The sequence below is a fragment of the Pituophis catenifer genome, unplaced genomic scaffold (genome assembly GCF_029215685.1).
Source record: "Pituophis catenifer annectens isolate HBS135680 unplaced genomic scaffold, rPitCat1.0.hap2 SCAF_1, whole genome shotgun sequence".
Taxonomy (NCBI): domain Eukaryota; kingdom Metazoa; phylum Chordata; class Lepidosauria; order Squamata; family Colubridae; genus Pituophis; species Pituophis catenifer.
The window spans coordinates 2450304-2463763 of record NW_027256881.1 but is presented as its reverse complement, the minus strand read 5'-3'; the positions used below and the strand labels follow the sequence as shown (position 1 = coordinate 2463763).

At 45.1% G+C, this 13460-nt stretch overlaps 1 protein-coding gene across 1 annotated transcript in view; it reads right to left on the bottom strand.

The window, feature by feature from the left end:
* The window catches only part of TBX2 (T-box transcription factor 2), a 48321-nt gene extending 35097 nt beyond the window's left edge, over nucleotides 1-13224 (bottom strand). Inside the window, exons 1-2 of the mRNA XM_070931997.1 lie at nucleotides 12972-13224; nucleotides 944-1090 (exon numbers count right to left, since the gene is read on the bottom strand). Coding sequence (XP_070788098.1) covers nucleotides 944-1090; nucleotides 12972-13172 — 348 coding nt within the window. The 5' untranslated portion in view covers nucleotides 13173-13224. The remainder of the gene's footprint in view (nucleotides 1-943; nucleotides 1091-12971) is intronic.
* Between the last annotated feature and the right edge of the window lie 236 nt (nucleotides 13225-13460).

The window sequence follows — 13460 nt, the reverse complement described above, 5'->3', positions numbered from 1 at the left end:
TAGTCCCGCCTTAGGCCCGAGAAGTTGACTGGGTGATTTTGGGCTAATCACCAGGAGACGGTAAACCTGAAAACCAGCTGGGTGACCTTGAACAGGTCACGAGGAGATGGTGAATTCTAGCTGCACTTTAAGCATGAAAGTTGGGTTTTGGTGACTTTGGGCCAGTCCCTTTCTTTTCAGCCCAAATCCATCTCACACCTTGTTGTTATGGGGGAAATAGGAGCAGGGAGGAATATTGGATATATTGAGTTACCTATAAAGTAATAAAGGCAAAATATAATTTAAAGCTCAGCCTCCAGTCAAAAATCATAGAGCAGAGATTAGATTTCGCTTTCCCCATTACTAGCCTTACACCCCGCTTTGATGGGGTGGTTACCTGTCCCAAATTCTTGGACTTTTTTTTTTTTTAAAAGAGAAGGAACAGAGTTTAGATTTCTCTTTCTCTAATACTAGCTTTACACCCTGCTTTGATGGGGGGGGGGGGTGTTTGCCTGTCTCAAATTCCTGGACTTAAAAAAAGAGAGAAAGAGAGAGTGAGTGAGAGAGGAGCAAAAAGAGACAAGCTTAAAGCTCGATGGAACCTCCACGGATCATGGCAGTCTATCTTGAATTACCCATTGGAAATATTTTACTCTTTCAGCCGGTTCGGTTTTCCAAATCTAGCTCTTTAGAAGTAAGAGCTTAAAGTAGAGGGGGGGGGAGAAACTAACCAGGAAATTAAGGAAGAGAGAACCCCCCCCCCCACATCAGTGGTGGGATTCAGCCAGTTTGCACCACTTCGGGAGAACCGGTTGTTAACTTTTCTGAGCAGTTTGGCAAACTGGTTGTTGGAAGAAATCATTAGGGCAGAGAACCGGTTGTTAAATTACTTGAATCCCACTACTGCCCTCAACCCTTAATCCCCCACCTCGGGGGGGGGGGGCGTATCCCACCAGGTTCTTACCTTGTCATTTTGGTAAGCGGTCACCGCGATGAAGTCGGTTTCGGGGAACACGTATGTTCGGAAAGTGCTGTAAGGTAATTTGAGGATGTCGTTTGCTCTTACTATGTGGAACCTCGGCTGGTACTTATGCATGGAGTTGAGGATGGTCTGTAAAGGAAGCGAGGAAAAAACGGGTGTTAAAAGCTAGGAAAAGAGGAAGGGGGAAAAATCTGGGCCTAAAGAGTGTGAAACGATCACACTCTTAAAAAAAAAATTAAAAATCTGCTGATTGTTTTGTTTTTACGCCAGAAAAATCCCATCACATCCTTCCACCCTCCAGTAAAATTAGAGGGGGTAGGAAAACAACCTATTTTGGAGAAAGAAGTGGGAGAGCTTGTGATCAAATACGTTCATAGTAACACTGCAAATCCCGTAACAAATCAATAAATAACAGGATGGAGAAGCAAAGCATCAGCAAAACAGGAGGGGGGGAAAAAGTCCAGAGGAACAAACAATCCTTTTCAGGATCAGCGCACTCCAAATTTAATCCAAGAAGCTGAACTTGAATTTTTTAAAAAAATTTTTAATTTTGCTAGTAGAGACACAAGGATGATTCGGTGCCGCTTGGTGGAGATGTAGAAATGGAAAAACAGGCATAAAATGTTTTTGCTGGTGGTAGAAGAGACCGAGAAAAAATTCCAAGGGTGATAAAGCCAGTTCCGAGAGAGGGGACAGGGTTTTTTTTTTTAAGCAAAAAAATAAATGAAAAAGCAGAAGAAAAAGGGTTGTTTTAAAATTGGTAAGGGAGAAAAGAACAGGGAGAACAGGGAGAAATTTAGGGAGCTTCCTCATGAGTAAAGCTTTAGAAATTGCGGTTTCTGGCTCAAATAATGTCTTGCTTTGGTCCTAGATAGAGAAACCTCACATTGCTTGGTGTGCTTTTATGATACACAATTGGCTTTTTTAATTTATATATTTATAAATAACGATGATCATTATTTGATCAGCCAGGTCCTGGGAGAGGAATTACGGGGCAGGTAGTCCTCGACTTACGAGTATAGTGGGGACCAGAATTATCCAACCACAGTGGTCATTCAGGGAGTATTTAACTTTTTTGCCACGGTTGTTAAACGAATAGCATCTGTTGTTAAATGAATCATGAGGTTGTTAAGGGAATTTGGCCGTTCCCTCATGATCTGGATTGGAGAATCCAGCTAAGAAGGTCATAAATGATGATCATTTGGGACCCAGGACACTGCAACTGTTGTAAATACATAGCATTTGCCAAGCACCTGTCGGTCATAAGTGTGAGGACCAGTCCTAAAGCCACCTTTTTCAGTGCTGTTGTAATTCTGGTCACTAATTGAAACAGTTGTAAGTCAAGGGCTACCTGTATTGGAGGGGATCTTAAGAGACTGCTTTCCTGTGCTCCAGGCCATGTCGAGAGTTCTGTCTTTCAGGTTTCTCTTTCTTTAGCTTGTTCCCCCCACCTCCTCTCTTTCCCCCACCCCCAAACCCTGGGCCTAAACGGCACCAAAACTCAGCAAGGAATTATTTGCGCCCCAAAACCTCAATCTGTCAAGCTTTACTTGTGAGGAAGCCCTCTAAACTTCTCCCTGCTCTTAAATCAAGAAAGAAAATGTTAAAAATCGATCCAGAATTACATCCAATAACAAAAAACAAGATTAATACGAATAATTCTGACAGTTTAAAGATAGGTAAGAAAAGTCCCAGTTTCTCCGCTGGAAACAGTTTTGAAGCCCCCTCCCCTCCTTTTTTAGACTCCCATGGAAATCCAGAGGCTGTCAAAAGGATTTCTGCTTTGCCCCTTCCCCAAAAGGAGGAAAGGCGACCACCCCAAGCACACCAACTTCTTTTGGTCACTAAGACAGGTAAAAAGGTTCCCCTCGCACATATGTGCTAGTCGTTCCCGACTCTAGGGGGCGGTGCTCATCTCCGTTTCAAAGCCGAAGAGCCAGCGCTGTCCAAAGACGTCTCCGTGGTCATGTAGCCGGCAAGACTCAACGCCAAAGGTGCAGGGAACGCTGTTACCTTCCCACCAAAGGTGGTCCCTATTTTTCTACTTGCATTTTTTACGTGCTTTCGAACTGCTAGGTTGGCAGAAGCTGGGACAAGTCACGGGAGCTCACCCCGTTACAAGCTCAGCGTCTTAGCCACTGAGCCACCGCGTCCCTTAAGACGTCTTACTCCACAGTACATCGGAGTGAGCCGACAGAAACCCGTTTCTTTCCTCGCGGCCTCCCTTAAGGCGCTAGTCCTCCGCACCTCAGCTGCAAGCAACCCAACCGACAAACAGCGGAGAGCCGCAGGAATTCCAATAGGATCCCACCCCCCTCCCTTCTCACCGGAGCTGGTTTGAAAACAAAGGGGGAAAGCGCAAACAAACCCCACCACCCCGCTTTCCACTTCCACGCTTCACGAAAATCGGATCGGCCGGAGATCTCCAGAAGTGAAGCCTTGGATCCCTTTGGATCCAAGAGCCTGGCGAATAAAGAGAACAAGTCCCCGACGTACTGCAACGGCGTCGGTTGGTTTGGTCTCCCTTTGGGCGAAGAGAAGAGCGCGGCGCAGAGGGAGCGATCCTAAAAGCTGGCTCGTGCGCGGGGGGGGAGGATCAAGTGAAGGAGCCGACCCACCGGTCTAGGAACCGCCTGGCTCTCCCGAACAAGTTGAAGCAAAACGGCGGTGTACCCCAACTCTGGTGTGCTTCTTCCCCATTCTAACCGGCTCGGATCTCTTAAAAGGGGACTGGGGCAGATATGGGAAGTTCGTTTCCAGATGATAGCTAGCTAGCTAGCTAGCTAGCTAGCTAGCTAGCTAGATAGATAGATAGATAGATAGATAGATAGATAGATAGATAGATAGATGATAGATGGTAGACAGACAGACAGATATAATTAGATACATAATTAGATAGATAGATAGATAGATAGATAGATAGATAGATAGATAGATAGATAGATAAGAGTGTTTCCCCAAAAATAAGACCCTGTCATATATTTTTGAGCCCTGAAATAAGCGCTTGGCCTTATTGCCTGCCTAATTGGGCTTATTATCAGGGGATGTCTTATTTTGGGGGAAACAGGGTAGGTAGGTAGGTAGGTAGGTAGATAGATAGATAGATAGATAATCAGATAATTAGATAGATAAATTAGATAGATAGATAAATTAGATAGATAGAATTAGATACATAATTAGATAGAAAATAGAATTATATACATAGATAGATCTAATTATTAGATATGTAATTAGAAGATAGAGAGAGAGAGAGATAAATAGATAGATGATAGATAGATAGATAGATAGATAGATAGATAGATAGATAGATAGATAGATAGATCGATATGGATGGATGGATAGATAAAATTAGATACATAATTAGATAGATAGATAAATTAGATACATAATTAGATAAATTAGATATATAGAATTACATAATTAGATAGAAGATAGAATTATATATGTAAATTAGAAGATAGAAGATAAATTAGCTAGCTAGCTAGATAGATGATATAGATATGGATAGATAGATATAGATAGATAGATAGATAGATAGATAGATAGATAGATAGATAGATAGATAGATAGATAGATCATCAACCACTCCATCTAAGGAGATCCCCTATAAACTACTGTCCATTGGATTCCCGAGCCACAATGGGTGACAATCCATTGGCGAATTCAGTCAGGTTTCATTCCTTCTGGGACAGAAGCCCAGGTTACAAGTTCGGCTACTAGTTCGAGTTGGGGGAGATGGGACTTGTAGTCTCATCAGTCCCGAGGAGACCTGGATAGTGTGGGGGTGGGGGGAGCTGCCCTAATTATTTGGCGCGGGGTTGCCTTCTGAAAATTAAGTGGGGGGGGGGAAGAGGGAGGTTTTCCAAGCGACAAGGAAAATCTCTCGTGACTCGAAAGTCAGGCCCTGCGAGTTGAATGCAAGGATCTGGGAATGCAAGAATCCGGGAATGCAAGGATCCTTAAAAAGCAATCCGTTTCCAACGAGATCTACCTGCTTCACAGCTTCTGGATTGGAAGAAACGCCCGTCGAGGCTTCACACTAACGTCCAACCCTAAAATGACCTAATTACTCACCAGGGACCGCCTGAACATCCAGGCCTTAAAACACGGAGACACATTCCCACGTGCAAAGTGTGAACCGAATGGTTTTCTCGGAAGTCAATCTCAAATCGGGCGCCATTGGACTACTTAGAGCAGGGTTTTTAGGTCGTTTCACAACCGTGTTTGGCCTTCCTCTGCCCCCCCACCCCCCCCTACCCGAGACGATTTTCAGAAGGATCTTCGACCCTTCCCCATTTTGGAGCCCCAGAATAATTATAATTATTATTTCTATTTATATCTGCAGCATTTAACCACCCTTTTTTGGGGGGACACCCCACTCTTAATTCATCTCAGTCGGTCCCTTTCTTGGGTTGCTACGGTACTTCATTTAAACTGAATTCATGGCGGGTTTAAACGAAGGGGAAGCCCCGTAATTTCAAACCATGTCATTTTTGCACAAGCTACATTTTGTATGTGTGTGTTTGTGTGTGTGGCGGATCTAATTCCTCCGAAGGAAGCTTCCGTGAACTTCAAAAAGAGGGGCTTTCTCTCAAACCAGTTTAAAAAGAATCTCTGCGCCCGATCCGCCTCTGTGCCAATAGATGGGCCTTGGCTGATAATTCGGATTAAAGGAATAGGTGAGATCAATCCTAAAACGGAGGCAGCCACGGTGCACTCGATACACAACTTGCCTTGATACACAACTTGCCGCTTGCTTTACTCAATTGAGCTGGAAGCCTAAAGTGTTTTCTGGGGGGGGGGGGAATTTAATTTATTTCTCTTTAATTATTCGATTTATACAGCCGCCCCATCTCACCTATGCGACTCTAGGCAGCCGCATATGTTATGCTTATATTCCAAACAGTTTCACTTCTATGGTGGGTTTCGATCAACTCACGATTCTGAGTTCACAGGAGGATCTCGAAGCTGGCTACAGGGTTTATTTAAAACACGGCCAAGTTGATTGTGGTTTAGGCTACCGTGGGAATAAGACTGGTGGTGTTAGAAGAAGGGAGAAAAATGTAGGCTAGCTCACAACTTATCTAGCTTATCTCTTGCTCCAGATACTGTTAAAAAGATTTGTCCCGGAGCCCGAGTCCAAAAATCAGGCTAGGTTAAAATATGGCCAAGTTAGATTGTGGTTTAGGCTACCGTGGGAATACGACTGGTGGTGTTACAAGAAGTGGGGGGTGAAATTTAAGCTAATTCACAACTGAGGTTTATCTCTTGCTCCAGATATTGTTAAAACGATTTGGAGCCCGCATATCTGAATCCAAAAATCTAAGCAAAGGAAGAGACAGCGCTTAGATTTATATACCGCTCCGTGGTGCTTTGCATTTATAGCACACTCTGAGCGGTTTAACAAACGTCAGCACGTTTTCTCCAACAATCCGGGTCCTCATTTTACCGACCACGGAAGGATGGTCGCAAGGCTCCAGGAATTGTTTCTCGACTCCAGAAATACCGATTCACACGCGCCGGTTAAACCCAGGAGAATCGGGGTTTAAGGTCCGTTTTAAGCCTCGAATCTGCTCTGAAGTCTAGCAGAGGGAAGAGCTAAGCGCTTTTTAATTGCCATCGATTTCCGTTCAACTCCAAAAGGGCTTTGCTTCTATTTATTATGGGATGGACAGCGGGAAGCCTCGAGCCTGACCTTTCCTTGCTAAAGCAAGCAAAGCACGTCGGAACGGCGGCTCCTGCTTTGCGGATTGCACGCGTGAAATTGCCTTCAGTGTTAAAGTCTGTATTTAAAGCACGTGGGAATAAGCCTCGCGGGAACGAGCGGGTCACAGTCCTCGCGTGGGAGACCCACTCGCAATTGTCGCTTCCTAGTCCCAAATCCTTTTGAGGGGATTGATCCCAAATCCTAGTGCGCTTTGATTTCCTTACTCGCAAGTAAACCCCTCCGTAAGCCATTTCTGCGGGACGCGGAGGACAGAGCCTCGATCGCCCGGGAGCCACACCCTTATCCTCGCCGGTACCGTTTATTAAGTCGGGTCATAGGATGGCGTTCTTGAGGGAATATTCGTAATATTCCTAATATCCCTCCAAGACCCGAGTGGCGTTTCCTCGGAGGCGAGTGAAGGGGCTGCCCTGTCGCCGAGAAGCGCCCTTCTTCCACGAGGGCGAAGGCCCAACGACCGACTCGCGAGGAGGCGCTGATGACCCACCGAACCGAAAAAGCAACACAACAGGGTATACAACACAACCAAAAAAATTATCAGGAGGGGAAAAAAAGGAGCCGCGCTGAATTCTACGCCTTCCCCGTTTCCAGCGCTGCTTGCTGGATCTGCGGGTAACACTGCCCCCTCCTCTCTTTCACTCCGGCTCCCCAAAAGCACGTTTCTTTAGAAACGGGGTCCCTGTGCCAAACTCAGACAGTCTTCCCCTCTTTCGGGGTCGCAGAGCTTTGGAACCAACGAGACCCTTGCGCCCCGGCTGGTTTTCCTTTTTCTTTTGCCACGGGGGGGGGGGGGAGGCAAAAATACTTCACCCTGCCAAATATCCGGGGCTGAATCTTTGGAGGCCTTCAGAAAAAGGCCCCGCCGTTTTTCTCTCTTTCCCGCTCCCCCCCCCCACAACTCCCATCCCGGAGCATGTGAGGCTCACAGTTTGGGACGCGATCCAACTCAGGGACAAGTTCAAGGCGAGATTCCTGCGATCAGTTTAAAAGGCAAAAGGGCCTTTGGAAGTAGTTGGGAAGGGAGGGAGGGAGGGAAGGAAGGAAGGGAGGAAAGGAGGAGGGAGGGAGGAAGGAGAGAGGGAGGAGAGGGGGAGAAAGGAAGGAAGGAAAGGGAGGGAGGGGAAGGGAGGGAAGCAAGGAGGGATGGAGGAAGGAAGGAAGGAAAAGGAAGGAAGGAAGGAAGGAAGGGAAGAAAGGAATGAAGAAGAGAGAGGGAGGAAATGAAGAAAAGAAGGGAGGAAGGAAGAAAGAAAGAAAAGGGGAGGGAGGAAAGAAAGGAAGGAAAGAAGGAGGGAGGGAGGAAGGAGAGATAGAGGAGAGAGGGAGAAAGGAAGGAAAGGGAGGGAGGGGAAGGGAAGGAAGCAGGGAGGGATGGAGGAAGGAAGGAAGGAAAAGGAAGGAAGGAAAAAAGGGAATGAAGAAGAGAGAGAGGGAGGAAATGAAGAAAAGAAGAGAGGAAGGAAGGAAGGAAGAAAAGGAGAGGGAGGGAGGGAGGGAGGAAAGAAGGGGGGAATAAGGGAGGAAGGAAACCTGCCCGTTCACTAAACCCACTCCTGCCCTTCAAACGACCCATTCTCTACTGGTTCCATACGCCGAGATCCCACCACCCTTTCTCTCTCTCTCTCTCCCTCCCGCGCGAAGGGAAGGATTGTTAAGCGCGCCTTGATCGAGTGGCATAATGATGATGATGATGATGATGATGATGATGATGATGGCGGGGTGGGGATCTTTAAGGAAGACTCCTCTTCCCCCCCCCCACGAACGACCCACCCCAACCCAGATCCAAAGAGGCCGAGGAGGACGAAGAGGAGGTGGGGGAAAAAGAGAGACCTTTAGCCTTTACAATAGTGTTTTAACCATCTCATCCCTGCAAATAATTTCTCTCTTTCTGCTGCCGGCTTCGAGGCAGAATTTTTTGTGTCCTGAATCCCACCTTTTCCCCAAAATGTGACTTTTAATTTGGGGGGGGAGGGCGGGATGGGAACAGCGTGGGTGCGCCTGTAAAATAAGGACAGACACCCTCCCAAGCGTCCAAATATTGACTTCCTTCTTTTTCAGCCATTTCTCAAAAGTGCGTTTTTTCGAAAAGCACCTGGACTTTGTTTTTCCTTGAAGGCGTTTCGCTTCTCATCCAAGAGGAGCTTCTTCCGTTCCGAAGCTTCTTGGGATGAGAAGCGAAAGGCCTTCAAGGAAAAAACAAACAAAGAAAGAAAGAAAGTCCAGCTGTCTTTTTTCCAAAAAGCATCTTGGATAACCTGAATGACGGGGGAAATCTCCCTCAGACCCTCTCTCCAGCCACCTAACAGCCGTGTGGCCCTCCCTGCAAGATTTCCCGGCGGGTTTCACATCAAGAAGGCCTGAGTTGAATTTCCACCTGGCCGGAAAAATTAGGAAAGGAGGTTCCACTTAAACGTTGAAGGCGCTCAATTCTCACAAACCCACGGAAAAAGTTACCTATGCGCATTCCACGGGGGGAAAATTAAATATATAGCAAACTGGGGCGGGCTGGGCTCTCCCCCCCCCCAATTCTTGCTTGCAAGCTGTAATTTTTTAAAAAAACCGGATTCTGTTAAAAGTAGAGACTGACTTGTGGTGCCGAGGATCAGAATCTTAGGGGGGGATTTTTTGCTCCCCCACCGGCTTTTGTAAGATACACCTGTAATTCAACTTGTTTTTTTTATTCCCTTTCCCGGAGGGGGAGAGAGAGAGAGAGAGAGAGAAAGACCTTTTCATAACCTCTTAAAGTGAGTTTAAAAGGAGGTCAAGTTATAACACAACAAAACGAAGTCAAGATTTATGGAAATAATTCCTCCTTGCTTGAAACGTCTAAAGTGATTTTAATGAATAAGGTCTTTTTTTTTATTGTTGCTGTTTAACCGATTTCTCCTGCCCTGTCTAGATTCAGATGCGCCCATTAATGTTCTTTTGCAGCAATGTAAAACATAAAAATCAAAAGTATTCCTCTTCTTCTCTCTCTCTCTCTTTCCCCCTTTCTCCCTCCCTCCCTTTCTTTCTCCTTCTCTCTCTTTCGCTCCCTCTTTTTCTCTCTCTTTCTCCCTCTCTGTTTCTCCCTCTCTCTTTCTCCTCCTCTCTCTCATTTGCTACCCCGAGATCAAACAAGTCTAGGGCACCCTTTTGTATTTCATTTGATTTTCAAACAGGGCTTCCTTGATGTAGAAATGCATTTTTAAATATATATATTTAAATTGACTGTAAATGTGGCATAATTCTGTTTAAAGGGTTTTATTCCCAGATTGGAGAATCGCTGTCTAACGTTTGAGAAAGGCGAGCACAAAAACAGCTAGATGATAATCTAAAGTCAGAATGTAGGTATGTATGTACATTATATATATATATATATTTATACATTGTGCCTTTTCAATGTATGTATGTATGTATGTATGTATGTATGTATGTATGTATGTAAGTTCCGGAGTTCGCAGTATGTCTGCCTCTTTTTTTACTAATATACCTGGAACTCGTATTTTTAGAATAATTTGTACACACACACACATATACATTGTGCCTTCTCTATGTATGTACATTATATATATTTATACATTGTGCCTTTTCAATGTATGTATGTACAATATATATGTTTGTATGTGTGTGTGTCTTAAATTTATATTTCCTGACTACACACATACATTGTGCCTTTTCTATGTATGTATGTATTATATATATATGTATACACACACACACACACACACACACACACACACACACACACACACATTGTGCCTTTTCAATGTATGTATGTAGGTAGGTAGGTATGTACATTATATATATACATTGTGCCTTTTCAATGTATGTATGTACATTATATATATTTATACATTGTACCTTTTCAATCTAGGTATGTATGTAGGTAGGTAGGTATGTACATTATATATATACATTGGGCCTTTTCAATGTATGTACATTATATATATTTATACATTGTACCTTTTCAATGTAGGTATGTAGGTATGTATGTATGTACATTATATATATACATTGTGCCTTTTCAATGTATGTACATTATATATATTTATACATTGTACCTTTTCAATGTAGGTATGTAAGTATGTATGTACATTATATATATTTATACATTGTGCCTTTTCAATGTATGTTTGTAGGTATGTATGTATGTATGTACATTATATATATTTATACATTGCCTTTTCAGTGTATGTAGGTATGTAGGTAGGTAGGTAGGTATTTAGACATACATACATTGAAAAGGCACAATGGAAAGATATTGTGCCTTTTTTAACCTGATTCCTGGGGGCAGAATCCAGTTTTCAAATGCCTTCAGTCGCTGGGCTCAAATGCCAAATTGTCCCAAATCCAGTTTGGCAACTTCCGGGACCCATTTTCCCCACCGCAGAATATTTGTAAGGGGATGGGATGGGTGTATCCAGCCCCCTTCTGCCATTTGGAAGCAATTGGGGGAGGGAAAGGAAGAGCTTAAACACCTTAACAACGAAAAGTGATCGGTTTTTTTGTTAAGTTTGTCTCTCTTTCCCGACCCCGCTTTAACGACTTTCCTTCGGCTGATTGCAAAAAAAGAATTTTGCGCCTTTCCGAAAATGAATTCGCTTCTCCCCGAGAGCCGGGAAAAAAGAAATACAAATAAACATCCGAAAATCCCCCGGGTGTCAACTCTATGAGAAGAGCTAATATGCCGGAGCCACCACATTCACGATCCTCGGGGAAAATTCGCTTCCGAATTCAAATTAAAAACCCCGAGGAAATTTGCGGGCGATTTTCTTTCTCTTCCCCCCCGCGCTCCTCCGCCAATCTTTCCGCAGAGAGATTCTTTTATTTACAAAAAAAATATTAAATCTGTTGATCTGAATGGGGCTTCTTCGCTTACTTAAACTACGGTCCCCTGTGAATCTAAATTACCGGAGAAAAGCCGGTAATTTAATATTTCTCTCGGCGCTTCTCCCAAGCAAGCGAAGGTGCAAGAGAGAATATCGGGGTGGGTTTGCATCGGAATTGGGGTGCTGGAGTGGGAAGCCAGGCGGGGTACGCGAAGGAGAATCGGAGGGGGTCTTCTTTGTGTGTGGTGTTTGTTTCTTTACTACTTCCCTCGGCCTCCCCCCCCCTCCCCACTTTAAGCTTAGAAACCCGGCTTGCTCTGAACGTTAAGCTCCTGATAAGAGAGAGAGGAGGCCGCGTGGATTTATTGCCTACTGATAAGGGTCTTCTCTCCCCCCCCACTTCGGAATCAGGCGACTGGGTTGGAATAACAAGCCCCCCCCCAGGTAGAAGCCATTTGAAAATTGCTCCCTTCCCCAGACAGAAAGAGGAGACGCGCAAACTTTATCCTGCGCAAATATTTGCGCAAAGAAGATCCTATCAAGATCGTTGTAAAGGGTATTGTTATTTTATACACCTAGGCTGGAAAAGGCTAAAGGAGAAAAAAAAAAAAAGGGTCCCCACCACTGGGGTCTCGGGGCCCGAACTAGGAACAAGGACCTCGAGCTGGCAGTGGCCGGACGTCACCCCCACAACTACAACAACAACAACAACGCCGGGGTTGGGTCGAGATCCTGCACCCCGGGGCTCCGTTTAAGAAAGGGCCTTTCAGAGGGGACGAAAAGGCGGCGCCCGCCTGCCCCCGCTCCAGTTCCCAATGGAGTGATTATCTGAAGATAGAGACGCGTGTCAATGGCGTAGGATTCCCCCCCCCCAGAAGGCCAGAAGGAAAGAACTAAAGTAGAGACGCGGGAGGGAGGGAGAGAGGGGAGAAGGAAGGAAGGAAGGAAGGAAGGAAAAGGGCAAGGAGGAAGGAAGAAAAAGAGAAACGAAAAGAGAAAGGGAAGGGAGGGAAGGAGGAAAGGGAAAGGGACAGAAAGAAAAAAAGAAAGAGAAAAAAAAGAAAGAAGGTAGGAAGAAAGGACGGCAGGAAGAAAGAAAGGGAAAGAAAGAAAGAAGAAAGAAAGAAAGAAAAGAAAGAGAAAGAAAGAAAGAAAGAAAATGGGGAGAAAAGGGAGAAAAGGAAGGAGAGAAAAAAGAGGAAGAGGAAATGGGGGGAAAAGGCAGGCAGGACGGACGAAGGGAGAAAAGGAAGGAGAGAAAAAAGAGGAAGGGGAAGAAAGAATGGGAGAAAGTAAAAAAGGGAAGGAAAAGATGAGAAAAGGATGGATGGATGGATGGATGGAAGGAAGGAAAAGAGGAAGGGAAGGGAAGGGAAGGGAAAGGAAAGGAAAGGAAAGGAAGGAAGGAAGGAAGGAAGGAAGGAAGGAAGGAAGGAAGGAAGGAAGGAAGGAAGGAAGGAAGATGCCCACTTACAAATCCATGCTTGTCCGATATGTTATTGGTGAGCTTCAGTTTATGGAAGGCTACCGGCTTGGCCATCCACTGCTCGCCCGTGGCCGGACTGTCCGGATGGATGTACATCCTCTTCGGCATCTCCGGGTCCGCTTTGCCGGCCACCATCCAACGCGAGTTGTGGAACTTGTAGCGACAATCGTCGGCGGCCACAATATCCATCAGCAAAATGTACTTGGCTTTCTTATCCAGGCCGCTGACCCGCACTTTGAAAGGGGGGGAACATCCGTCTGGAGGCGAAAGAGGGAGAGAGAGAGAGAGGGAGGTGGGGGAGAGAAAAATTACTCTCGGGGCAAGTCAAAGGCGGCGGTTCTTATTCAGACCTTTATTTTGAATAATCCTGCCATACTTTTGCAACCCAGTTATGCACCTGCTGCGTCCCTTCAAATCAGGGCCAAGGTGAGCGAACCTGGTTATTATTAAATTATTAAATAATAAAATTATTAAATT